The following is a 25,172-nucleotide window of genomic DNA, read 5'->3' on the forward strand; positions in this document are numbered from 1 at the left end:
GAAGTTTTCGAGACACAAAGAGGGATAAAACATTTTATGTTTCTCTTGGTCTCTTATCAGGTGGTCTCTTATCGTCATTTTCTTATGTCATGACAATATCCTATGAAAAGCCAATGTCTACTTTCTTAACAATTCCGCATTGTTTATAAAATTGTAGAGACTTCGCAAGCTCTAGTACCTGAGAATACTGATGACAATCTAACGCGGCATCACTTAGAACCAATGATGCAACAAGAAAGAATGACATCGGGAAGTTTTCGACGACCTCTGAGAAATTTGGTTCTCCCGTAAGACAAGGATGCTTTTGTCAACAAGCCTTTCATAAACTAGCATAAGCTTCAAGAAAAGGCAAAAAGATATAAGCAAATGAAGTACCATCACGGTGCAATGATCATTACCGAATCCTTCGTTAATTCGGTTGAAAACCCAGAGCAAAACGTGAACAACCGAAGAGATGACGAAAAGCGGAAGTATATTATCAGAAATAGGCATATCGTTAAATGTGTTTCAGAAGCCATTCTTTTCTATGGTCGACAATGCATTGCCCTGCGTGGAGATGACGAAGTCTTGAACGAAGACAGTTGTGGAAATACAGGCAATTTCTTAGCGGCTCTGCAGATGATAGCTAACCACGACGGCATTTTGAAACAATACTTAGACAATATCCAACTCTCCAGCAGCAACATTACTTACATGTCGCCTTTAATCCAGATCGAGATAATTGAAATTATTGGACAGGATGTCATATTAAAGAATCTGCTAGAGGAAATCAAGGCTGCCAGACTCTAATAGCGGACGAGGTAACGAGTCACAACAAAAAGCAACTGGCGTTGTGTGCACGCTTCATCGACAAGAACAACGATGTCAGGGAGGACTTTATTGCCTTTATTCATCTGCCTCGAATAACCGGCGAGGTAATAGTGGAAACGATAGTGTCTACTTTTGAAGATCTTGGTCTGGAAATAGAGAACGCGAGGGGTCAGGGGTACGATGGTGCCGCTAACATCTCCAGTGACAACGTGGGGGTTCAGCGTCGAATAAGAAGAGCGCTCGCCAAAGGCTAGATATTTACACTGCAGTGGTCATTGCCTGAATCTGGTAATTTTTCACAGCTGTGCTTTACCGCATATCAGGAATGTGATCGATAAACTGAAACGATGCTGCTTGTATTTCCTTGAAAGCCCAAAGCGAGAGGGTAAGGGGCATTTTAGCTTTACTTGTCATTGATCTTTCGTGGTTATAATATTGTAGTATTTCGTAATTTTGTTTTCAAATTAATATTACATTTTAACTACTAATTATGTTAAAAAGGAGATGTATTAAAAAATAATGTAGACATCATTTTGTGATAAGAATGCAAACTTGTTATAATATTGTGCACCTTTTCGTCACATGTCTTCTACAGTCCATTATTACGAAGGCCATACCAGAGGCAAGTCGCCGTAAGGGACTCGTCGACATGTGCAGAATGAGATGGGCCGCGCGCCACACGGCATACACTCATTTCTACCAGGCGTATCTCTACGTCATTGCAGCCTTAGAAAACATTTCCTGTGGGGCTAATCACGAGATGTGTGGCGACGAGCACCAAGATGCCACCTGGGACCAAAAGAGCAAGGACGACGCGGTTGCACCGTTGGCAAGTTTAGCAACTTTTGACTTCATTGTATCATTTCTTGTGCTCTACGAATTGCAGATTTTGCAAGACCCGTAGGGTTGTAGTGTAAGATGAATTGCACGAGTAAATGGAGACGAAATATAACAATGCTTTGCCTTTATTAACTTCGCTTAAAATGACAGCAATTTAAAGAAAATGAACAAACAGCGTGGGAAAAACTGGGTCCTAGCCCCTGATAAAGCCACAGTCCGTCCCACGATCCTCGTCTTTTTGCTGAGCGAACCTGTGAAAGAGGAAAGAAGAAGTAACAAACAGGGAAGGTGAGGGTAGGAGCATTGTTATATTTCGTCTCCATTTACTCGTGCAATTCATCTTATACTACAACCCTACGGGTCTTGCATAATCTGCAATTCGTAGAGCAAAAGAAATGATACAATGAAGTCAAAAGTTGCTAAACAAATATATATGCGCTCCTCAAGATATACGCCACAATCCCTACAACGAGCTGTGAATGTGAAAGAACTGCGACTTCTTTAAGGCGGCTGCATACATATAACAGGGCATGCATAGGCCAGGAAAGGCTGTCGTTCCTCGCACTAATGCACATACATTATCAAGTTCAGTAAAATTGTTTTGGATGAGGTGCTAAATCTGTTTGCCACCAAACACCCACGGAGGCTGGAGCTCGGGACTATTCAGAGGGATTAATTCCGCAGTATTTTGATGTATCATTTTACATCGTAAATGTATTTCGGTAATTATAATGTATTTCGGTAGTTTAGTCCACTTTGGCCTCGTTACTTCCCCCCCTCCCCCCTCCCTCATAAAATCCTGCTTCCGGGCCTGCCGCCATTTTCATTTTCCCCTTAATCATCGTTGTATCCGTAGTTTATTTGCTGCTCAGGTGTTTGTATCGTCGTTGCTTCAGGAAGAAGTCGATTAAAGAAAAATCGTTCTAGAGCCGTATCTTGAAACTTATGACTGTTGACTTTGTTCATGCTTGTGATCAGTGCTTTTACAAATTCGTGCATTTTAATAAAGACCATGAATTTTTTCTAAATAATTCAGTTTCCTGCTATCTTTGGAAAAACCCTTCCAATGCTATTGTATCCGGGGGACGTACCTGTCCATTTTCTTTTCGCAAGTATAGATTCGCGGAGAGTGCTTCTTAGTAAGAGGCTTACGGGACTGTGCCGCCGGATGGGGTCGCATTTTTACAACGATGAGGTTGCCTTTTCAATAGAGTTGATATAATAATGTCCCATCTAATGTCATTTTCCGGATTCTGGGAGTAAAAAAATTCTGTTGGGCAGGAATTTAAAAATGGTAAGATTCGCGGTTAAAAAAGTGTTGTTATATTGTATTATTATACTAGGCTACTAGCACTGCCCCTATTGTTTTTCACAATTGTGCTCAAAATTATGCTCGTTTTTTGGAAGTTATGACACTTTTAGAATATTTTCTCTAAAAGAAACTCTAAGCAAGTCCAAAGTATATATTTATTGTTCACAGAATACGACTTTTTTTATTTTCTTTTGAGTTAGAGACTTACTACTGCTACTTTGCTGCCTGTGAAAGCGAGAACTGGGACCCATACAATCGTTACGTCCGATGTGGGGTCCAGACATTTAAACACCGAACGACGCAGCTGCAGAACCATCATAGTCACCAGCTCAGACGATTCGTACACAGTTTTTAAAAGTCCGTCAATATTCATACCCGACCCGCTGGCCGATTTTTAGCCGTCCCAATATTCCTTTATGCAAAATAGCCTACGCACGAGTGCGTGAACGGATACACGTTGGTAGAGTCAAGCAAGTAAGATTGAAAAAAAAAACCGTAGTGTATACTTGTGACCTTCTTAACAAAAACAACTAAATTATTACCTATATATGAAAGGAAAGTGTGATATTTTTAAGAGTACAGTTAAATGTTTATACTTATATCTTTTATAACAGATTATTATCATTCCAATACTGTGTCATTTTATCAAATATGGTCACGAGAACGCACAAAACATGCCACGGTTTTACACCGTAGATTAGGGAAAAATACGGAGCAACAAAAATGGCCGCTGCATTCGATTTGATTAAACGATTCGCGCGACAGATTTTTTGTTGGTTACTAAGCACACTTTAATGGTTTCGTTCGTGTTGTTCTCGTCTTCCGCCATCGATACGATCGACAGATAAGGCCGTAGGATGTATTCGCAAACTAAAATCAAAATATCCAGGCGTATAAATGTTAAAACATCGAAGAACGTGTATTTAGTGCCTCACGTCTTTCTTATCACTCCCAGGTTACCCTTTTTCGGTTCCAGGCCTTATATTTGCTGCTCACGTATCAAAACGGACGCTACATAAACAAACTGTATTTAACGCAGGTGATACTCCTATTTAAAATAAGAACCGACCTCACCTCAAACAACCGTAAAATGGAAAACACACCTTATAAGTATGGAGACAAAACGACTCAAATGAATGGGTGCGAGTGGTTCTAGCTGGGCACAGATCGACTGGGTACGAAACGACTGGTAACCAAAAGAGGATTGGTTCAGTTGCTTCACCTGAAAGAAAAATTTAGGTTCGATCCAATAAAGGAGATTTTTATGTTGTTTGCCATTAGTGGGGACTCCTTGTACTAAAGATCTCAGTGTAATAGAGGTTCGTGAATCAAGTTCTCCACTTATAAACAGGGTAAGTACATTGGTAGAAAGCCTAACGCTCGAAATTTCAGCTGTAAGAACTCCTTACGGTGGCTAATTAACAATTATTCCACGAGCGCGCATTGGATATGAGATGATAGATAGCCAACGAGGCCCGTAGCGCCGAGTTGGCTATAATCATCTGATAAAACCAAACTATCTTGACACACATGGCATAGATACCCTATTCCTAATGAGCGTTCCATGGTTTTCGATGTACAACTCTTCATTTAAAAGCACACCGAAAAACAAAATAATTATAAAGATCACGACCTTAATCCAAGAGATGGAAATATTGCTTTTCTTCCTAAAGCCAAACAGAGGGAAGGATCCCGGGATAATTTTTCAGATTGCTCCATCAGTATTCTTGTTAACCGCTTCCTGCTAAAGTTTGCCATTTTTCACATGATTTCCTGATTATACCCAAACAATCATGGTGCAAGTCGCGCAAGTGGAAATAGTGCTGTTAAAACCTAACTTCGACCGAAAGAAATAGGGATACTCGGATTACCAGTGATCCGAGAAACTCTTCCAGAGTGGCTAAATCGTTATTGGAATCCTATAAATTGATGTTTGTAATAACTCTCACGATTGCAACACTTACTGCAATGAATTCTGGTTCTTATTGACTATTTTTAATAATTTTTACTCGGTGCGACTCGGGAAGTTTGAAGAGCAATAGGGAACGGCGTAAGAGTTGCGTAGGATCGAGTTATGGATTCACGAAAGAAGCGTAAGAGTTGCTTGGCTACGCCTCAAACTAATAATTGGTTCCTGCTTAGCTACATGTATCGAGTAATGGCGCAAGGCGGGTAGTTATGGGCGCACGGAAGAAGCGTAAGAGTTGCTTGGCTACGCCTCAAACTAATAATTGGTTCCTGCTTAGCTACATGTATCGAGTAATGGCGGCAGGCGGGAAGTTATGGATGCACGAAAGAAGCGTAAGAGTTGCTTTCGGCTACGCCTCGAGCAATCTTCTTAATTTATGAGTTTTTATATCGTTTCAAGAAAAACAGTCATACTAAGGAACAGGTAATTATTTTTTAAAAAAGGAACAGACGACAATTTTAACGATACGTGGGTAATGACGATATCGCTTATCTCTGTAGTTTAATTTCTTCTTTTTATAGCCTCACGTGCAACTGGTTAGTGTGTGGTTTATTAGTGTTCACAGTTTTCTGAGTCAAACAGTGAATACAATAGTGCACTAATGAGGGAATTAATACTAAAAAAATCGAATTAAAACACCAAACCTTCGCAGTTAAACTTAAATCGAAATATTTTTCTGCATCAAATTAAGTAAATTGCTTAAAAGTGCATTTTCCAAAAGAAACTCTCGAAGGAACAAATGTAGTCATTCAGTACTTTTTGATGTTTTTTGGTTATTATGAAACCTACGACCGTTTGTTCTCAAGTAAAGGACTCCTTAATGAAAGGTAATAAATCGGAGGGAAAGGAATAACATCATGCCAAAGTGATAATAAACTGAATCATGAAAATAAAAGGGAACATGAAAAGGAGACCATAAATATACGAAACTGAGTTTCGACATTAATGACATCTCTGTCTGGGTCAGATAAATTCAGTGCTAAAAAATTGGAGCATTATGTCGTTGAACGGCACCGCTGAAAACAATGAAATATGCCCAAAAATATGCTCAAAATTTATCTTTATGCTCAACCCATTTAATGATTCAATAAAATAGCTACGAGAGTCACTTACCATAAATATCGAGAATTCGCCGACAGTTGCAAAATTTCATAGTTCCTTTTTTCTTTCCAAAGGACCGTTTTGATGAACCTTTTTCAAAAATTATATCTAAAAGTTCTGTTCACACACTTTGCTTTCTCGGTAAAATCGACAAGTTCAAAATACGCTTAGATGACAGTTGTCCCCCCCCCCCTCCCCCAGTCAGCGGATTCTCGATATTTACTGAGATATTTACAGATATTTATATCTCAAGAACCTCTCAGCTGCCTCCAACACTTTCAACAGGTAAAACTTGCCACGAATAAAAAGGCTTACCGCAGTTCACTGCACAACACTTTACTGGATCAAATTACTGAAGTGCGTTCAAGAACAGCACGCTCACCGTTAACATTACTCAGGCTACAGAATTTACCTTTTGTTGAACTGTAACATCAAGGGAATTTTTACGAAATTTAGTCATTATGCCGCCGGGATTACGTTCGATGCTCTGACTACTGCATTATGCCCAAAGTTATACCGGTACAGTTTATCTGACCCTAATCTCTACATCACAGATGCGACTTTCTCGAACCTAAAACGAGCTGTTTCTGGCATAATGTTTAAACCGCGCACCTTGCATGAAAGTGTTTCTTAAATATGCAAATTAGCGAGCTTTAATGGGCGGGCCACGTTAAGGAGCTTTAAGTGAGCGTTAGTAGATTTGACACCTTGTTGCTAAAAGTGACTTTAGAGATGTTGGACTAAAGTTGAGCAATTTTTTAAAGTGCACTGTATTTTGAGGCTGGAAGTAAAACGAAACTAGCTACTAATGTCGTTAATAGTAATACATTTCAAAATTCTAAAAATTAAGGTTTGATTCCAGTTTCAAAACACATTACTAAAAAAAGAATTATTTCAATTCTATGACGCTCTTGACCTTAAGTGTCGTAAAAAAAACTACCAATAGGAAGCCATTTCCTCAGCACATTCCACAACAGAGACTGTGACTCACTATGTTACAAAATGGCCATTTTTTCCTGAGGCGAAGGAAGTTTTAATTACCAATCTAATTTCGAGTTTTATTTTTACTGCTTATTTGGGCTATTCGACAAGCAAAACATTACAAAATTCGCCACGTCCAGTAGCTGGTTTCAATTTCTTGAAGTCTTCATATCCAGAAAATATCAGAGTGGATTTTTGCAAGGTGGGAAACAAACGTTTACTGATCATATTGTAATCATCCCAAGGAGAGACGGGGAGAGGAATTGCTTAGGGAGGCTAAAAAACAGTCAAAAGGCGTTAAAAAGGAGGGAGAAAAATTGATTTCCAAAGAAGAAGATGGAATATCAAACATGTTGCCATGAATCCATTCAATTTTTAACTAAGCATTTCTTTCCCTTTCTTTGATTCAGCTCTAATTTATTTGCCTTTCACAGGTTTCCACCCCGCTTCCCACAATTTCATTTCGATTTGAAATGCCAAACGAAAAATTTAACCTCTTATCAATCAATGAATCCAAATGATAAAAAAAATATCATGGCATCCTTTAATGAACGTTAGCCATCTATCAGTTATGAATTGATTTTGTGAAAGATTTATAAACAAAGAGTTGTTTAGGTGAGGTTTAATTCGTCGATGGTCCCTCTCCATTAGATTCACGTTATGGCTAGACCGAATTTAAAAACATAGGTAGACTTCCAGGTAGAGTGAGTACGTGTACTAACAGCCAACGATTTATTATCTTAATTCTGCAGGTAAAACGAGATGGTACGACTTTGCATGCAGGCTTGTGTTCTGAGTTCAATGCTGTTAGCCGTTTCGGCGGGTAAGAATAACTATTATTATTATTATTACTATGCAGCAAATCAAATCTCGTAATTTCAAAATTACTGCTCTATCATGAACCGCGACATGACAATGTATTCGAAAAGTGCTCTGAATTAAGCTCTTCAAAATAAACTACATTTGTCTTTCGTACAACAAATTTTCAGTACGTTGTAAGATATTGAGATAAACTTGAAACCAATTTCTTCTACCCATGAGGAACTACAGCTTAGCGAACGTAGTTAGAGCAACATATTTCTTGGCTGCCAGTTAAAAGGTTTTTCCATTCAGTTCGGAAATGGCTCCTTAGAATATTTCACCACGCGAAATGCAACATTTGTACAACAGTATAACAAGAGCTACTTTTTAACAGAGAAGATGTGTTTCGAGGGAAAAAGCCAAGATATATTATCCCTTTAGGGGACAGTCATTTTTTAATGCCTGGTGGGTGGGGAGACGAGAGAGAGGTCGAAGGATTTTAGGCAGGATTCACCAGGTTTTCAGGGGGGAAGACAGTGGCGGGATCAGTTGTCGTTATGTGAATATAAAGGGGTGACTAAAGAATATTGACTGCCAACGAAGGGGGAAAGGGGTCATTAGAATACAGAGACTTAAGAGAGGGATTAGTCAAAAACATTTTCCTGTGACGCAACCAAAATCCTCCAACCACCCCCCAACCAAAATCCTCCGACCCCTCCGACCCCCAGGTGATAAATGGTAATCAGTTCCTTACTTGCCCCGATCTTCTGTTGTCCTTTTGCTTTGCTAACAATGACGTTTATGTTATTTTAACTAATTTCAGTATAACGGTTCGTCCAACTTTGTCGTGCGTGTCATTCAACCAAACATCGGCGGCTTTTTGCTTATTGCCTTTACCCCACCCCCCAAGGGATGACAAGCATGTAATTCTCAATATCACCCCTGAATCACACATCAAGGGCGCGCTAATAAAATGAATGATCACCAACTCAAATTCTCCTTGTTAGCACCCTAGAATATGTACAGAGAACAGTATGGAGAACATGCATACTGATCTTAGGATACAAGATGTTAAAACAATGCCTCGTAATTCTTCTCAGCGTCTGGCTGCACCATTGACCTTGGTTTGATTGTGGATGTCACCCGGAGTATCAAAAAAGAAAACGTCTTTACTGTAAAAGCGGGATTGGCCAAACTGGTGCAACAGATTGGCGTGTCAGAAGATGGCACACACGTATCATTGGAAACATTTGATAGTAAAAGCACCATCCATAACTATTTCAAAGACACCTACCACCACAATGAAGAAGCTGTTCTTCATCTGATAGACCATGCTATCGACAAACTGTCTAAGCCAACTCGACTGGACCTTGCTTTGAAAAAAGCTGATGAAGAAATGTTTACCAAGGCGAGTGGAGATAGGGCTGGAGTGGAGAGCGCAATGGTTCTGTTCACAGATGGTAGATCACATCCCTCTCAGACTGAAACTGATGCTTACAGAACAAGGGTGGAAAATATGAAGGTAAGGCAACACTGAGGGGCTTGTCATTATTTATCGCCTGAAGGAGGAGGGGGGTGTTGGAGAATTTTTTTCGGGGGGGGTCAGTCGTCACAAACAGAATATGAAAGGGGACAGTAAAAATTTGACTGCCCATCAACTGCCAAGTAAAAGGGTGGGGCCATAAGAATATTAAAGAGTGTTATGCGAGATTCAGGAAAATTTTTTCTAGACACAAGTCACACAACCACCAACTGAAATTGAAAAGTGGAGATTGGTTTTAGCTTTGCATCTGAGGACTCGTGCAAGGTGCAGAAATGGGCTTATTTAAGCAAAAAGCCTGTGCACTGGCCTAGGCCTGACATTGACATTAATAAATTTTGAAGCGCCCCAGTAACCTTGTACACAGGTGCTACCGCTTGGCCTTGTAAGGTCTGGGAACGAGGCTACCGCCCTAGTTCCCGCACCCACAAGCTTTATTAGTTTTCAGGGCTTACTCGAGTGAGGTTCATAGGAAAAAATCCTAATTACCTCCTAAATTTAATGAATAACGTAGATAAAACGCAATTGATTGCCCGCGTAATTTGAACGGAAATTGATGCAGGCTTTCAAATAGAAGTATTCCGTATTTCATCAATACTCAGTCCAAACGAAACAGAAAAGCTACTCAGTATTTTACAATTTTTTGATCGTAGTTTAGAAAGGGGCAGCCTGGTATACACGTAAACTTCATGACGGGGGGGGGGGGCGCTTATGAGGAAAGGGACTTAGTAGACAAAGGGGCTAACTAGACTGAGAACAATAATCATTTGTATTTAATTTTGTAGAAAAGAGGTGTCCGTATGTTCGTTTTTGGAATTGGTCCGGATTCACGGAAGGAAAAACACCAGGAAGTTTTGAGGCTGATTGGAGGGGATACTGTGTTCTTCGTCCAAGATTACAGCAATCTCGATGAAGCGATAAAAAAACTCGCGGATTTGATGTGTCGTATGTACTCTGTGACTCTATGAATAACATCCTAGCCTGTATATGCTCATTATTGTGGACTGTCCAAATATCATAAAACGGTGTTTTCGACAGAAATCGAATGCACTTTTCCGATTTCTCTGTCTAAAACTAGGTATTGTAATAATCTGGTTTTGAAGATCAAAAACTCCGCCCTCGTGTAAACACTCAGCCAAATCGGAGAGGTAAGATAAAAAAGTGTGGACAGATCTAGTTCTCGGCCCAGTTATGATGTTAAACTCTACTCTCGGTCTCTTTAATCCTTTGTTCAAAAGTCTTTTTTAGGATAATATTCCCTACACTTTTTAGAGCATCCAGTCATCAAGTTGTAGACAAAAAGAATTCCACTTAATTTTCTTTTAAAGCTTTTAGATCTGAAATCAGATTTCACACTAACCCTCAGTTATCTTAACTCAGCTTTGAACAACGCGGCCCTGATCACACTTAAATATGTTAACGTAAACTGCCCACCGTAAAGAGTTTTTAAGCTACCGTTTCGAGTTTCAGCTTACAAACTCTTTACGGTGGCCAATTTACATTTATGAACTAGACATACCACCGACGCAGCCCCCTTTATTCGTATGAATATAAAAGTTGTTGTTACGTGTTTGTTGTTTGTTTGTTTGTTTGTTCCTCATTTATGTTTTTCATTCTCCTTTTCATGTCAAAAGCTTGCAAGAATTCTGAAGGAATGGACTTGGCCCTTGTGGTGGACAAGACAGCCAGCATTGGAACGGAAAACTTCTTGTTACTCAAAGGTTTTATCCTTGAGCTCGTCCAAGGACTGCCAATTGGGCCCGACCAGACCCACGCTGGAATTATTCTTTTTGCCAAAGAACCGACGTTGTTGAATACTTTTGCGGACAAAAGGTACCACAGCAACGAGGCGTTGTACAATCTTGTTGACCGCATCGATTCAAGATTGGGCACAAGAACGTTCATCGACAAGGCGCTGAAGGCAGCGAACACTTCACTGTTTACTACAAAGGGAGGTGATAGGTCTTATTTTCCAAACACGCTGATTCTCCTTACAGATGGAAGAACAAATAGAGCCTCGGAACCATACGCAAATATCATTCCTTCACTTAAGGTAGGACCCTTCCGTTACGCTTTTTCATGTTGCATTTCATTTAAGGCCGTTTTGTGTTACAGAAGGTGGACAATGTCTTTATTTGGCTATGGTGGTATCTCCCGAGTGAGGTAGTCCCAGTCCAAGAGACCAGTCATTACCGCCTGGGATGGGAGGGTCGGAGGATTTGGAGGGGATCCCATGGTGTGGTAACGGAAGGGAAACCGGTCGTCGTATAACTGAAGGGAGACTATTGAAGACTAATTGTCAATTATTTGCCAATGAGGAGGGACCGTGAGAATATTACAGGGCCTTTTGGGAGGATCAAGTTATTTTATAATGATACAATCAAAATCCTACCAAACCTAACCCCTCCCTCCCCCTCTGAACTCAGGAGATAAATAACGACCAGTCGCTTAGAGTTACCAAGAAATAGTCCCATTCATGCAGGATTTTCAGTACTGAATCAATAATGATTTTTTGCAGGCTAAAAACGTTAAAATTATCGCTGTTGGTATCGGAGATTATAGGAAGTTTCAGGGTCAACTGGAAGAAATTGCAGGAGACCTCGTTTTCAACGTCCAAGATTTTAGCAAAATATCCACTTTGTTCAACGGCATCATGTCTGAAATCTGCAGTAAGTATGAGATCTTATCATAACACTACTGAGGCGACAAAATCAAATTGTACTTAGAAAAAGACACCAGTCAATTAGTCGATGATGTACCTTGAACTTTGAACTTTATTTTTTATTTAGACACGGTAAATCTATCAGATAAAATAATAATATTATTACAATCTATTATTACAATTACAATCTACTTTAATCTATGTAAACATGATCTAAAATTTAAAAGTGAAATAGAAAAAAATAAAGAAATTCTGCTTTACATAGATGCCGTGTGCGTTTTTTCGATTCAGACGAAGAAATTGCGACAACCATTTCGAAAGGATTGAAGTGATTTTGCTTGCCGCAATTCAGGGGACAAGCTATTCCAGATAACCGCACTGTTATAGCTAAAGCTATATTTCAGGAAATTGGTGCGGGGCAATGGAACAGCTAGTTTGTTTTCAGAGTTCCTTAGATTATATGGAGGATCATATTTAGTGAAAAGAGAACCAAGATAGTCGGCCGCAAGACCATGTATAGATTTATAGACCATGGTGGCCACTTGTATTTGTCGCTGAGTATCTAACCGTCTCCAGTTAAGTTGCACAAAAAGAGGATCAGCGCTTGTGTCATAACTGGAGAAGGTCAGAATACGGGCAGCCCGGTTTTGCAACTTTTGGAGCTTATTCGAAAGACCCTTGTTATAATGCCCCCAGACCTCACGGCAGTAATTAAAGTACGGTTGAACTAAGACATTGAAAACGGACTCAAGCGTGGTTCGATTAACAAAAGGCCTATAACGTTTAATTGCTCCAATGCCCGATGCGATTTTCTTGGCTATTTTTTCAATGTGCATATTCCATGAAAGGTTTTCGTCTATATGCACACCCAGAGATTTGACTGAGCTAACCTTGGTCTCGTGTTTGTCACCGGTGGGGTGGGGTGGGGTATTTTTAGTATGGTTGACTAGCTTCAACTTGATCGTGCTCCCTTAAAGTAAAGGTGCCGTTTGTTTGACACAAGCCGTTGAAAGTGATCAGTTTTGGGAAGGAAGCTGACTTTGTTCGTGGGAGTTCCATTGTTACGTGCACTAATGACCAAGAAATGTCCGCTAACAAAGTATATGTGAAAATAGACTCCCGAGTACGATATATGGCACGCAACAAAAATGTAACAACAAGCAGTTACCCATTTCAACTATTATTTAATTAGTTTTACACTGTTTAATCTACTTAGGTTAAAGATTAAGTTAAGCAGTTCATAAGGCTGGCGTACAATCCTTTATGCCGTAGAAGTGTCCATCGTCTTGATCAACTTCCAATTCCAACATCCGCCGACTGAAGACCACAGCGCTTGGCTTTCTTGATATATCGCATTCTTTCCTTGTATACAAACTCTTCCGGAGGACTCCATAGTAAACTCTGTATTCTCTATCTTCTTCCTCTCTCGACTATCGTCTTCTTCATCTCTTTCTTCTCTCCGGATATCGCAAGGTCAAAAGGTCATAGCCTCGTCATATCATAGCTTCCACAAGTTCAGTCAACAAGCCACGAGGGTAAGCCCTCGGGCAAATCTCGTTTGTACTTCTCACAAGCCAGCTTTTATACATTTACTCTAGTTATCTAGAATGTTCTATTACTATTTATAGCGTATTACAAGTTGTACTATTTTTGGAAACTTCTGAGTCACATGAAAGAAGTTTCTGGAATATTACAGATTATAGATAATTCTAGAAAAGTTTGGGATTGCGTGACAGATTCAGTAAAAATAATTCGATCCTCGTAACACCATGCTGTGTCTTACGTTGGCCAATATGCTCCTCCCTGAAAGTTCATGTTGTCGTCATCTTTTATGTTGGTGGGTGGACTGGGGGAAGAGGTTTTCGGCTGAACTGACCAGGTTGTGATGCAATAACCGTGTGGCGCGCACAAAAGCTACATCTCTCATTTGAAAAGTTAACAGTTAGGAGCCAATTCGAGTCCTTCCCCTCTGTTCCCTCGCGCTCCATGCCCAGAATTAGGAGACTTTCTTTATTCACACTAATATAACTAATGCACTCAAGGTTATGAATTTTTTGCTGTTTTCAGAAAATGAAAAGCCCGGACAGGAGGTGAAATAGAATGCGAGTTAATTACCCTCCCACGTTCAAGGTACCGATGCTTTGTGTTAATGTTTCTTTAGCATTAATGGATAGTGAAACGCTAGAAATAAGCGTAAGATTGAAAAAAACACCAAGCAGTTTGTGTGACGTGTGTGTAGAGATAGGGGGAAAATGGTTTATCTTATTCCATTCCCTCGACGGCGCCTCTTTATCCAAACAAAGACATAATGTATATGAGAACGATCCTTCGCAGTAAAGCACTATTTGAGCAATAGTGAAAATCAGACCTGAAAAAAATTTTCAGGCCTGTAAAATTTTTTTCAGGTCTGATTTTCACTATTGCTCAAATAGTGCTTTACTGCGAAGGATCGTTCTCATATACGTCTCATAACCGCAGTTCACACATATGTTTCATATGTTTGTTGTTGTTCAAAGACATAATGTTAAGTAAACATGGTTATTGGAGTCTAAAAGATAGTGTACAGAAAGTTAACTGCGCCGAACAGTTCTATTAACCACGGCTTTGTCTCCTCTTTTGTAGGGTGACTACTTGATGCAGTATTCAGCGGTTTACTTAGGAATTGAAAAACGAGATTTGTCAAGTAGAGTAATGTAATGGGCACCCAATAAATATGGCAATACGTAAAAAAATGTATTGAGAGGTTTTATCTCCTGAAAGGACCAGTCATCATTTATTTCCTTGAGGTGGGGGAGGGTGGGGGTGTTGGAAGATTTTGGGGAGAGTCAGTCGTTGCTAACAGAGTATAATGCGGAGTGGGGGGACTGTATAGAAAATTGATTCCCAATGGGTGGGGATCATTAGAGTACTACAGTACATTAGGGGGATCGGGTAAACTTTATTTTTGACACAAACAAAATGTTCCAACCCCCTCCCCCCTCACCGCGATAAATTTTGGCCATTCCCTGAAATAAAAATCTTCTCCCAGTGCTCCATTTCTGTAAGAGCATAATTATTCACTTCCTAATTCCTTCCCTCAGCATACCGTACCGTGAGTTCAGTTCCCTGGACAATTTGTGGCTACAAATATTTTTGTACCTAGGAGGTGGAGAGGAGTACTTTAAGAGTAAAAAGTCATGTAAAGGAAAAAAAAAAAACAGTATTACGCGATGAGGGTTCATATCCAGATCTTTCGACCTAGATATAGATATCGGATATGTTTCATCTGAGCGAAAATGCGCAGAGAGGTTGTATAGAACTATTCAGTGTTCCCGATCCCTAGGCATACGGAATTACTTCCGTTCTTATTGTTCCCATAAAAAGACAGACACTGCTGATAGAGTTCATCAAAGTTTCAAATTCCCATGCGTTAACTTCACGTTCTCTATAACATGACGAGGTCATGTCACTTTTCTCGACATCAACCCTTTTCGGTACCACTCCCACACGGACGATAAGGCTACAGTATTACCGACCTCCTCTTTCAGGTTTAAACCGGTTACTGTAGAAACTGGAGAAGCTTTTTGACTCGGATTTCCGGTATAGATTAAACGATTGTTATTTTCTGTGACTTAGCTTTTAAGATAAAGCAAATATACCAGAATGAATGAGTTCCAAGTTACTTACGATTACGTTCTTTTGGTATGAAATCTCCAAAGGGGCGGACCTTGTAGGGGTAAACCTTCAAATATCAAGTTTGATGGAGCGATATCACGGCTGCTGAGTATACTGCGCAGCTTCTTGAAATTTTGATACCGGATTGAAACGTTGCTCTTTTTGTCAGATATTATCCAAGGGATTTTTCTCAGATTTTTCTAAGGGACTACTTCACCCTCCAACAAGACAAAGTCGAGCTTCTTTTTACAATATCAAGCAGAATTCCAGTGGGATAAGAGAAATGTAATTTAGGAGATTATCAGTTGATCCAAAACCGAATTCTCAGAACTGATATCTTACAAATTGTACGGCAGACGGTAAGGAGAATTGGGGATGAGATGTTAGGAATGAAAGGATTAAACTGGTGAACACTGCCATTCGATAGTGATGGCTGTTTAAACAATGGCTACTTACAGAATTTAAATGAAAACAAATGAAAATAAAACAAGGGGGCAGCTAACAGAGATTTGAATATGGAAATAATCAATAAAAGGTCAATAAACCAAACAATCAGTTATTGAACTGTCAGTTCGTCCATCTACAAAAAGAAAAAAAATTGGACATTGTCCAGCTCAGGGTAAACATCGCGTGTTTTACGCTCAGGCAAATCATGTCATTCTACGTGTTGGTATTTGGGCTGCTGACGTAAAATAGACTCAATTTACATTCCCCTGTGGAGAAACCGTTGAAGTAGATATATTTCCTGACCCAAGGACTCAGGCATTTTAGTCCTAACGAAGTCGGAACAGGCACAGCTAAACTGACGGCTAAAATGGTGAACCTTGGAGAGATTTTTCCTGATTTCCATGTGCGCACCAGTGAAGGGGAGCTTGACTTCCACAAATTTATTGAAGGATCGTAAGTAGAAATTTAAAAGAACTTATTTGCGCTCTGCAAACCTTTTTAAATTTCTTTCTCTCTGCAATGGTCCACAAGTCTTATGCCTTAGGTTATTCTGTTGCGTTTTATCCTTTGATCTAACGAAATCTATTCAGACGTTTCGTCTTTCGGAACTGATAGGATAATTTCAGTTGGCCATTAATGCTTAGTCGTTCATGATCTGTTGTTGGCTCCGGCACGCACCGCATCGAGTACGGATTTCATATTTCAGTTCGATCAAATTTACGTTCATTTCGACTTTTGCAAAGAAGATGTCAGTGCATGCAAGAGAAATGTTTAAGAGAATTGATTTGAACTGTCTTGATGTGCGGTCTTACAATCCTGGCCATAGCGGGGTGTGTTACAGGGGTCGTGTTTCTTTAAAGAGGCTCTGTAACTTCAATTTCACCTTTTTCCTGATAGGAAGTATTTGCCTTATCAACGGGATTATTTCCCGGTAAACAAACGCCAACGTCAGTATGAGCCAGGCAGAAGCGAGTAGTGTTTAGGATAGAGAAAATCAATAAGGATTGAGAAATATAAATAGGAAGAAAAATCAAATACTTACACAATGTTGTTAGCTCAATTAAAGCAAGCGATTAATCAAACACGTAGTGAATCATCAATTACCGACCCTTAGCCAATTTAGGCAAACAAAAGGTGACCTTTAAAGTGGATCAGGGTGAACGAAAAAAAAAAACGTGACCTTATCCATTAGGATAAAATCCGGGTTATATTTGTTCAAGGGAATGCATGTGTTTCTAGGTCCTCAACAATATTGAAAGATTTTAAATTGAGTCAAAAGCAGGGAGGGCGACCCACTGTTATTCTCTGTCGTGAGTTGTAAATAAACCTTGTTTACACAGACTCTGGCCTTCGAGAGACACGTGATGGACCACTCAGGGACAGTGATTATTTTTTCGCCTGGGGGATGGAAGATTTTGGGGGGCTCACATCATTTTCAGGAGCGACGGAGGGGAAATCAACCGCTGCTAACAGAGTATAATGGCGGACTATAGAAAATTGACTGTCAATTAACTACTAATGAGGGGAGGGGATATTGAAAATATTACAGAGCCTTATGAGGGGACTATAGAACAATGGCTGCCAATTAACTGCCAACGATGGGGAGAGGTGAGGGTCAGAAGAATCTTTCAAAGCGTAATAGAAAAATCATTGAATTATATCGTGGCACAACTAAAATTATTTGACCCCCCGCCCCCCCCCCCCCCACCCTTCCTCCCGAGGAATGTATTTCTCGCAACTGATTGTTGCAGTCTTCCCCCTGTAAATCTCAAGAAACTTACTTTTTTCTTCCACGGCCCGAATAGACAGTAGTCATTGATAGATGTAGGCTGTTTAAACAGGGGAAGCTGACATGACATGTTAATAAGAAGTACGGCATTTTATGCAAGAAATTGAAGGGTGCTGATACTTAACAAATACAACGTAAATCTTCATACTCCCCAGAATGACCAAATAGAAATTTTGCCTTGCGATATCAATACCTTTTTAACAAAGAGGTTATGGGAATAAAAATAAGACATGAACCAGGGAATGTGGTCTGATATGGAAACAGATTCTCAGGGGAAGCATCCTATGGAATATATGAAACACAGTTCTGAGAATTGATGCATAGATCTTAGAGGTGAAAGAGTTAATGATGGCATTTCAGAAACCTTCAAATAACACGCGATTTTTACCACCATTTTGCTAACGTCTCGGTAATGCTTTTATGCTGACAGGTCTTCCGTTGAATTGATCCTCTTTGTTAACCCTGTACACCCTAATATCAGTATGCATATTCTCCAAACTGTGTTCTATGCATCTCCTAAGGTGCTGACAAAGAGAGCTAAAGAAGGTTTGTTTTACGATTAAGAGCTTCATTTCCTTTATTCTTTGACCTCAGTATATGATTGAGGGAGGATATTGTCGGCTTGTGGGTTAAAGGGATAAACATGCAGGATAAAAGAGGCTCTCTTACTGCGATGAGTAAGCACGACCTATTTTTAGATGTTTGTCTATAACCTTTCATTGAAGACCATGTTGGTGTCTAAAACTGTGTCGATGAAAAGGGTACAATCAAGTTATAAGTTGTAACAAATGCATCATTGTAGTGCGCAGCTGTTACTCTCTGTAGATGGGCCATTTTATTCGCTCACCCCGCCGACTACACACCCGTGTGTACCACTGAGTTAGGCTGCTTGGTTGGAATGATCCCAGAATTCACCAAGCGCGGTGTAAAGCTCATTGCTTTGTCATGTGATGATGTTGACACACACAAGGGATGGATGGAAGATATCAAGGCCTTCATCAAGACAGACCTAATGGACTTTCCTTATCCAATTATTGCCGACCAAGGGCGTGAATTGGCTGTTAAACTCGGAATGGTCGATCCCGATGAAAAAGATTCTAAAGGACTACCACTTACTTGCCGTGCGGTAAGTGTTTTAAATGAAGACGCGGCGGCAGAGCGGTTTTCGCTTTGTGCGCATGATCGAAAGATCCGAATTCGAGACGATTGGAGACCTTTCCAAGATAATTATAATTGAGAGACACTATTCCCTCACAGCGCCCCTCTTCACAAGGATGATAAGTGGATACTGGTGAATTCTCAGGGAAACCTGACAAATCCTTGGGGTGAGGGGAACACAGTTATACCCCGTGTCGCTTCATGTTGCCAGATACATGGATAAGCTCTTGCTCATCAGTCTTATATATACTCGTAAAGAGTTTCAAAGCTGACGTTTCGAGTGTTAGCCCTTCATCAGAGTGGGGCTAATGCTCAAAACGTCAGCTTTGAAACTCTTTACGGGGGCCAATTTACTTTATCAACTCAGTTGATAAAACTAAAATTACCTTGTTACTCCTACCGACGCAGCGCCCCAGTTTCTTTAGGTTGCATAGTCGGTTGCTTTTACTCGGTTGCAAAAACTTTGACACCTTAAATGCAGGAACCATGGACAGTCAGACTTCAACATAAACCATGATCACAATTTCTCGTGATTCTTTCAAACATTAAATTCTCTTAAAGTTCACATAATCTTTCGGCTGAAAGTAGGAATGGAGCCACGAAAGATATTTAGCACATCAACCAAGCAGAGCGCGAAGTTCGTGAGCCAAACTGACGGGTTTATTTTTAAATCGACGTCGTTCATATCGTATGACTTTTCTTGAAGTCCTCTTTCCACCTTTTCCCCCTTCCCACCCTTTCCCAAACAGACTCTAAATTCTTACCTTCCTAGATCGATCAATAATCCAAAAGTGCTTCACATTAGGGACCGACCATTGTCAACCGTTTAACTTGAGGGGCTGCCGGGCGGAGTCGGAGAATTTTGGTTGTGTCACGATAAAATTTACCTGATCCCCTTATCAGGCTATGACCCCCTAATTAGTAGTTAATTGGCAATCAGTTTTCTATAGTCCCCCTTTATGCTCTGTTAGCAACGCAGATCTCCCCCTCCGTTTTTTCTGAAAACCAGGTGATCCTCGCACATTTTCCAATCCCCCGCCCCCTGTTAAGGTGGTAAATAATGACTGTTCCTTTAAATTGACATTTCCAACTATATGTTGCACATTTATCAAATTTCTTTTGCTTTTTCATGTTATAGGTCTTTGTTATTGGACCAGACAAGAAGCTTAAGTTGTCATTCCTCTATCCAGCGTCGTGTGGACGGAACTTGCAGTAAGTCACGTCGTTCACCCTCGACGCCCTCAATTTCAAGATGCTGACGAAGAGATTTTGTTTAACAATCAAGAGCATCTTAAGTTGATGACCATTAAAGCCTCGAGAGTAACCTGTTATTTTTCTTCGTTTGCAGTGAATTATTACGTGTGATTGACTCATTGCAGTTGACTGCCACGAAACAAGTTGCCACTCCTGCAGACTGGGAGGTAAGTTAATTTGATCGGAAATAATCAAGATACACGAGGCTCCTTCAAGATGGAGAGAATAAGTAAAATCAGTCTGAACTGCGTTGATTTTGTTAAGGAGAGGGATGAAGTTTGAAAAATCTAACAGAACGATTTGAAAAAGTAAAGAACTTGTGTTAGTTGAAGGGCTTGGTCAGTTTGTAAACATTAGTAGGCACTAGATGCCTTAACGGGCAACAAAGAAACCTTACAAATTGCGCTCCTCCTAACTTGCTCCTTTAAGTTCGTCGCCCGGTTGTTTGTGAAACCCTAACGGTATATCAGATTCGCGTCGAAGCTTAAATTTTAGCGGACGCCATTGAATCCATTTTTAGATGTGAGGACCAGTTTATCACTTAGATCGATAATAGTTGGTCGATGGTTGGTTGCCAAGCCTTGGAACAGGAGTGAAGCTAAGGGTCATCTTGTTATGAAACAAACCTTGCTGCTCTTCAAATGTAAATTCCTTTGTTATCATGCTAACTAGATACTAGTCTCTATTACAACAAGGTCACCTTCAGCCTCACTCCAAATCAAAGGCTTGGCAACTAAGGATAGACATTGGCCTGTCTACCTCATGGAGAACCAGGCACCTCCTCAATCCACCCTTTACCCTTTACTGAACTCCCAAGATCTCCTTAGTAATTCTCCTTACTGTCTGCCATACAATTCTTGTGGTGTCAGTTCGGAGAATTTGGTATTGGAGCGACTAATAATCCCGTTTTGATATTTTCTTTATTCTCATCACTTGTCTGGTTGATATTGTATGGATATATATTGTAAGGAGAAATTTTGTTTCTGTCACTCGTGAGATTTAAAGGGTCAAAGAAACTGGTCTCCCTGTGAATAGTTATGCTCGCTTACTATTCTAGCTAACTAATGCTAACTATGCTTAGAAGTGAATTTATCTTCTTTTAATTTGACCTTTCTCAGCCTGGCAAGGACTGTATGGTTCTACCAACGGTAAAAGATGAAGATCTCGATAAACTATTTCCAAAGGGCGTCAAAGTCAGAGAAATGCCCTCGGGTAAAGGATACATGCGTTACACTCCTCATGAACAAACAGAATAAAACTGAATGCGAATAAAAGCTTGTCAGTTGTCACCACACAAAGTCTAGTGTCTTCTTCTGACTCACTTGCCAAGGTTCAGCGCGACTTGGGAGTTTTTCGTACTAACATCGTTTTCTCAGTCCGTATGGTGTAAGTCATAGACCGAGCGTGAGGGCCGTAAATCCGAGCGGAAAAAAACAAGGTTCCGAACTGATAGTAGCTATCATATTTCTGGGTTCAAATAGAGAGGAAAGAGTTAAATTCCAAAAAAACTTTTGAATTTAGCGAGCCATACAAATATAGCCCGGTGTGGTCATACTTCATTAAGGCAAATTTGAGACAAGTGAGCCCGCAGTTGTTTCCTTCCTCTGTGAAATGAAGACAGGAGAAAGTGAATTTTGTCGTAACTTGCCCTTTTTTATGCATCAATTTTTTTCTACCGCTTTTGCCCATGACCCGCGCAGAAATTTCTTCAACAGAAGACTAAAATTTTTACAAATTTTATCTTCAGCTTAAGGTTATTATCTATTTATTTGTTAACCCGATATTTTAGACGGGTTAGCCCAGTTCAGCATTTAACAGCTAGTTTAAACAGAATAATTTGGATATATCAACAAAGTTGAAATGGTAAATTGACCACCGTAACGATTACAAAAGCTGGCGTTTCGAGCGTTAGCCCTTCGCCGGAGCGAATAGAGGAATTGTGTTGTGTGTGCTTTTAAAGGCAGAAAATGGAGCTACGTTATTGGTGGGAACATGGCAACGAGCAAAACACGAATAAATTAGTGAAATGAAAAGCGTTCGTTGATCCCTGTGGGATTTAGACGGCCGGTTTGAAAGATGAGCTTTTGTTCAACAGTTTTACGGCTTTCCGTGCTACCTAAGTGTAAGGAAAGACCGCAGATTGCCATATGTTGCTTAGTTTAAACAGAAGCCCGTATTAATAATAACCAGGCCAGACCACACAACACCGGGGCCCACGTTTCCGATTGTCTGTGAGAAGTTCGTGGTGGGTTCTTTAACGTCCACTGCAAACCAGTACAGAGAACGTGCTGGAGAGGCCTAACGGTTCATCGCTCTTATCCGAGAACACTTGAGTGTCTAACCATTTGCTGATGTCATAGCGAAGGCACTACATTCTCCTCAGTTATTTTAAGACTCTAGCGATCTGAGCGTTGGTCCGGTTTACTTCCAATACTTCATAATGACATTATTTAAGCTAACCCGTTCCTCAAATTTCTATAGAAACAGGTGAGGATGCCTTCAGTATATATAAACTTCTTTTTGTTTTCCGAACCCAGTGCTCAAAGCTATTATAAATTTTGTCTAGTTTTTCAAAGCGCCTCACGATAGGATTTCAATTGAGTTTCTGTTAGGAGGCGATTTATAGCGCGAAAGAAAATTATGGGATGCGACTCCGCGGCGTTTTATGTAAGAAAATAACATGATTTTCGTAACGCGAAATTTGATTGCCCTAAAATTTCGTAGATGAATCTGACAGCGTCAGTGACGTGATTGAATAAGCGTAATCTGTTATGCGGAAAAAAAAAAAAAAAAAAAAAAAAAACCAGCATAACATGACTATACGGTGGCCCATAGGGGACATGACACATTTTTTTTTTATGGCGCGATAAATGATAGATTATCGCGCGATAAATGGAGATTATCGCGCGATAAATGATAAATAAATGGAAATTATCGCGCGGTAAATAATAAATTATCGCGCGATAATTTTTTTCATCGCGCGATAATATTTATTATCGCGCGATAATTTATCATTTATCGCGTGATAATCTTTATTTATCGCGCGATAATTTTCCATTTATCGCGCGATAATTTCCATTTATCGCGCGATAATTTCCATTTATCGCGCGATAATTTCCGTTTATCGCGCGATAATTTCCGTTTATCGCGCGATAATATATCATTTATCGCGCGGTAAAAAAAGATGTGTCATGTCCCCTATGGGCCACCGTAAAACTATGCAAAACAAACCTCACCTCCCGCTATCACACGAAATCGCGTGATAGCAAAGTGAAGTCATCATCAGAGCGATGACTTCACTCTGATGATGACTTCCGCACAGGTTGTCGAAACGTCAGTCACTACAACCGACAACAGTCCTTCTCAGGACTACACTCACCCCGACGATCACACTACACTTTCACATGTTAACCCCCCCGTGTTCAAGCCATTTACTGCATCAGTACTTTTCTTCCGTCTTACTACTATGATAAGCGATCTCGAAATGATGTTCTTGCTCTTGATCCGCTTTTTGTTAACCCGATTTATGTCGTTCACTTCTTTCATCGTTGTTAGTTCATTGTTGCATTCTCTTATTCCTGTGAACCCGTTTTCATCGAAGTAGTCTTTTTAGGTCAATACATGAATACTGCGCTGCTCACTAGAAGGGTAATTGAATCAATAAAGGGCAGAGACGAACAAACTCTCGGTCAGAATGTGAAAAGAAGAGTGCATTGAAAACTGTTCTTTAATTGCAACAAACGAACTAACGCAAAAAAAACTTTATAACATGGCTTTACAAAAGCGTGCGCTCTGATTGGCTCATGCGCTTGATCCATTTGCCCGTGGGTTGCACGGTGACGTCAGTTTGTTTTGCTTTTTTTTTTCACGGCAACTTTTTCGTCGATGTTGCCACTACACACAACATAATTCCTGTTTTTTGTAGGTATTTTGCTCGTAAAATATGGACAAATTTTGTGATTTTTCCGGAGATAAGGAAGATAATTCTTGTGAGCACAGGCAGCCCAAGCTCACTACTAGAAAAGCGGACGTGACTCTTTCCAGTGTTGCGCAACGTTTTATATTTATAAAGATTTGTATGAGATGTCATCGGTTTGCCTTAAAAGAGAGAAAAAAATGTCTTGTTTTGAAATAAAATGGGCTTACCTTATTGCTTTTTTGTTTTCTTTGTTGATTCCTAGCGTCTCAGGCCATTTTGAAGCGTTTTCGGCGAGTTAGAGCGCTAATTTAAAAAACAAACCTTTATAAATATAAAACGTTGCGCAACACGGTAAGAGTCACGTCCGCTTTTCTGGTAGTGAGCTCGGGCTGCATGTGTTGTGAGCTGCCAAATTTCGAGCTCAAGGTTTTTGTCGGGTCTCCAGCTTAGAGTTCGAGATTTCCGAACTTGAGCGGAGCAGGAGCTTAGTCAGCTGGTTGAACATTTGAATATTTATACACGAAACGACAGATGTTTGAAAGTCTCAATGTTATAAAAGAAATGGTTAGCGTGCAGCGTGCAACCATCGAGTTATGGATGCACTCGGGAGGTTTGCTAAGCACTCAAGAAGCTAGAGTCGCACTCGGCGATCACCTCGAGCGACTCTCACGCTTCTTTCATGCTTAGCAACCTCCCGCGTGCATACATAACTCCATGGTTGCACGCTGCACGCTAACCATTTCTTAATTTCGACACCAAGTTACCTTAGGCTTACCTTTCTTACTATATTTTTTGAAGAAAGTTAGTCCTTTTTTACCATCTTGTTATTTTGTCAAACGATCGTAAATTCTGGGCTGGTTCGAACTTTTCTTTGTGGAATATATTGAACTTGTTATCTCTTTTGGCAACTTGGTGTCGTTACCTCAAAATGTACA

The 25,172-nt window shown here is 40.1% G+C and overlaps 2 protein-coding genes and 1 long non-coding RNA gene across 5 annotated transcripts; all 3 read left to right on the forward strand.

The window, feature by feature from the left end:
* Positions 1-292: 292 nt before the first annotated feature.
* LOC148732516 (uncharacterized) lies at positions 293-2,681 on the forward strand. The gene is made up of 2 exons (XR_016000266.1): positions 293-1,195; positions 1,406-2,681. It is a non-coding gene; the product is annotated as an uncharacterized LOC148732516 (long non-coding RNA).
* Positions 2,682-4,205: 1,524 nt separating this feature from the next.
* On the forward strand, positions 4,206-14,748 carry LOC111333914 (matrilin-1). 3 transcript variants are annotated; one of them, XM_088757709.1, is made up of 8 exons: positions 4,206-4,281; positions 7,766-7,836; positions 8,915-9,336; positions 10,140-10,299; positions 10,989-11,407; positions 11,873-12,023; positions 14,084-14,146; positions 14,639-14,748. In XM_088757709.1, exons 2-7 carry the CDS (start codon positions 7,776-7,778, stop codon positions 14,113-14,115), a joined length of 1,245 nt encoding a protein of 414 aa, XP_088613835.1. In that variant the 5' UTR covers positions 4,206-4,281; positions 7,766-7,775; the 3' UTR covers positions 14,116-14,146; positions 14,639-14,748. The 3 variants fall into 3 exon arrangements, with proteins under 3 accessions (XP_088613835.1, XP_088613834.1, XP_088613833.1); XM_088757708.1 differs by having other exon boundaries at positions 4,234-4,314; XM_088757707.1 differs by lacking the exon at positions 4,206-4,281 and adding an exon at positions 7,063-7,215.
* Positions 14,749-16,320: 1,572 nt separating this feature from the next.
* On the forward strand, positions 16,321-21,616 carry LOC111333917 (peroxiredoxin-6). Its single transcript, XM_022939566.2, has 5 exons — positions 16,321-16,570; positions 18,732-19,032; positions 20,203-20,276; positions 20,413-20,485; positions 21,437-21,616. Exons 1-5 carry the CDS (start codon positions 16,485-16,487, stop codon positions 21,572-21,574), a joined length of 672 nt encoding a protein of 223 aa, XP_022795301.1. The 5' UTR covers positions 16,321-16,484; the 3' UTR covers positions 21,575-21,616.
* The last annotated feature ends 3,556 nt before the right edge of the window (positions 21,617-25,172 follow it).

Source organism: Stylophora pistillata, chromosome 4 (genome assembly GCF_964205215.1).
Source record: "Stylophora pistillata chromosome 4, jaStyPist1.2, whole genome shotgun sequence".
In the NCBI taxonomy this organism is placed as follows: domain Eukaryota; kingdom Metazoa; phylum Cnidaria; class Anthozoa; order Scleractinia; family Pocilloporidae; genus Stylophora; species Stylophora pistillata.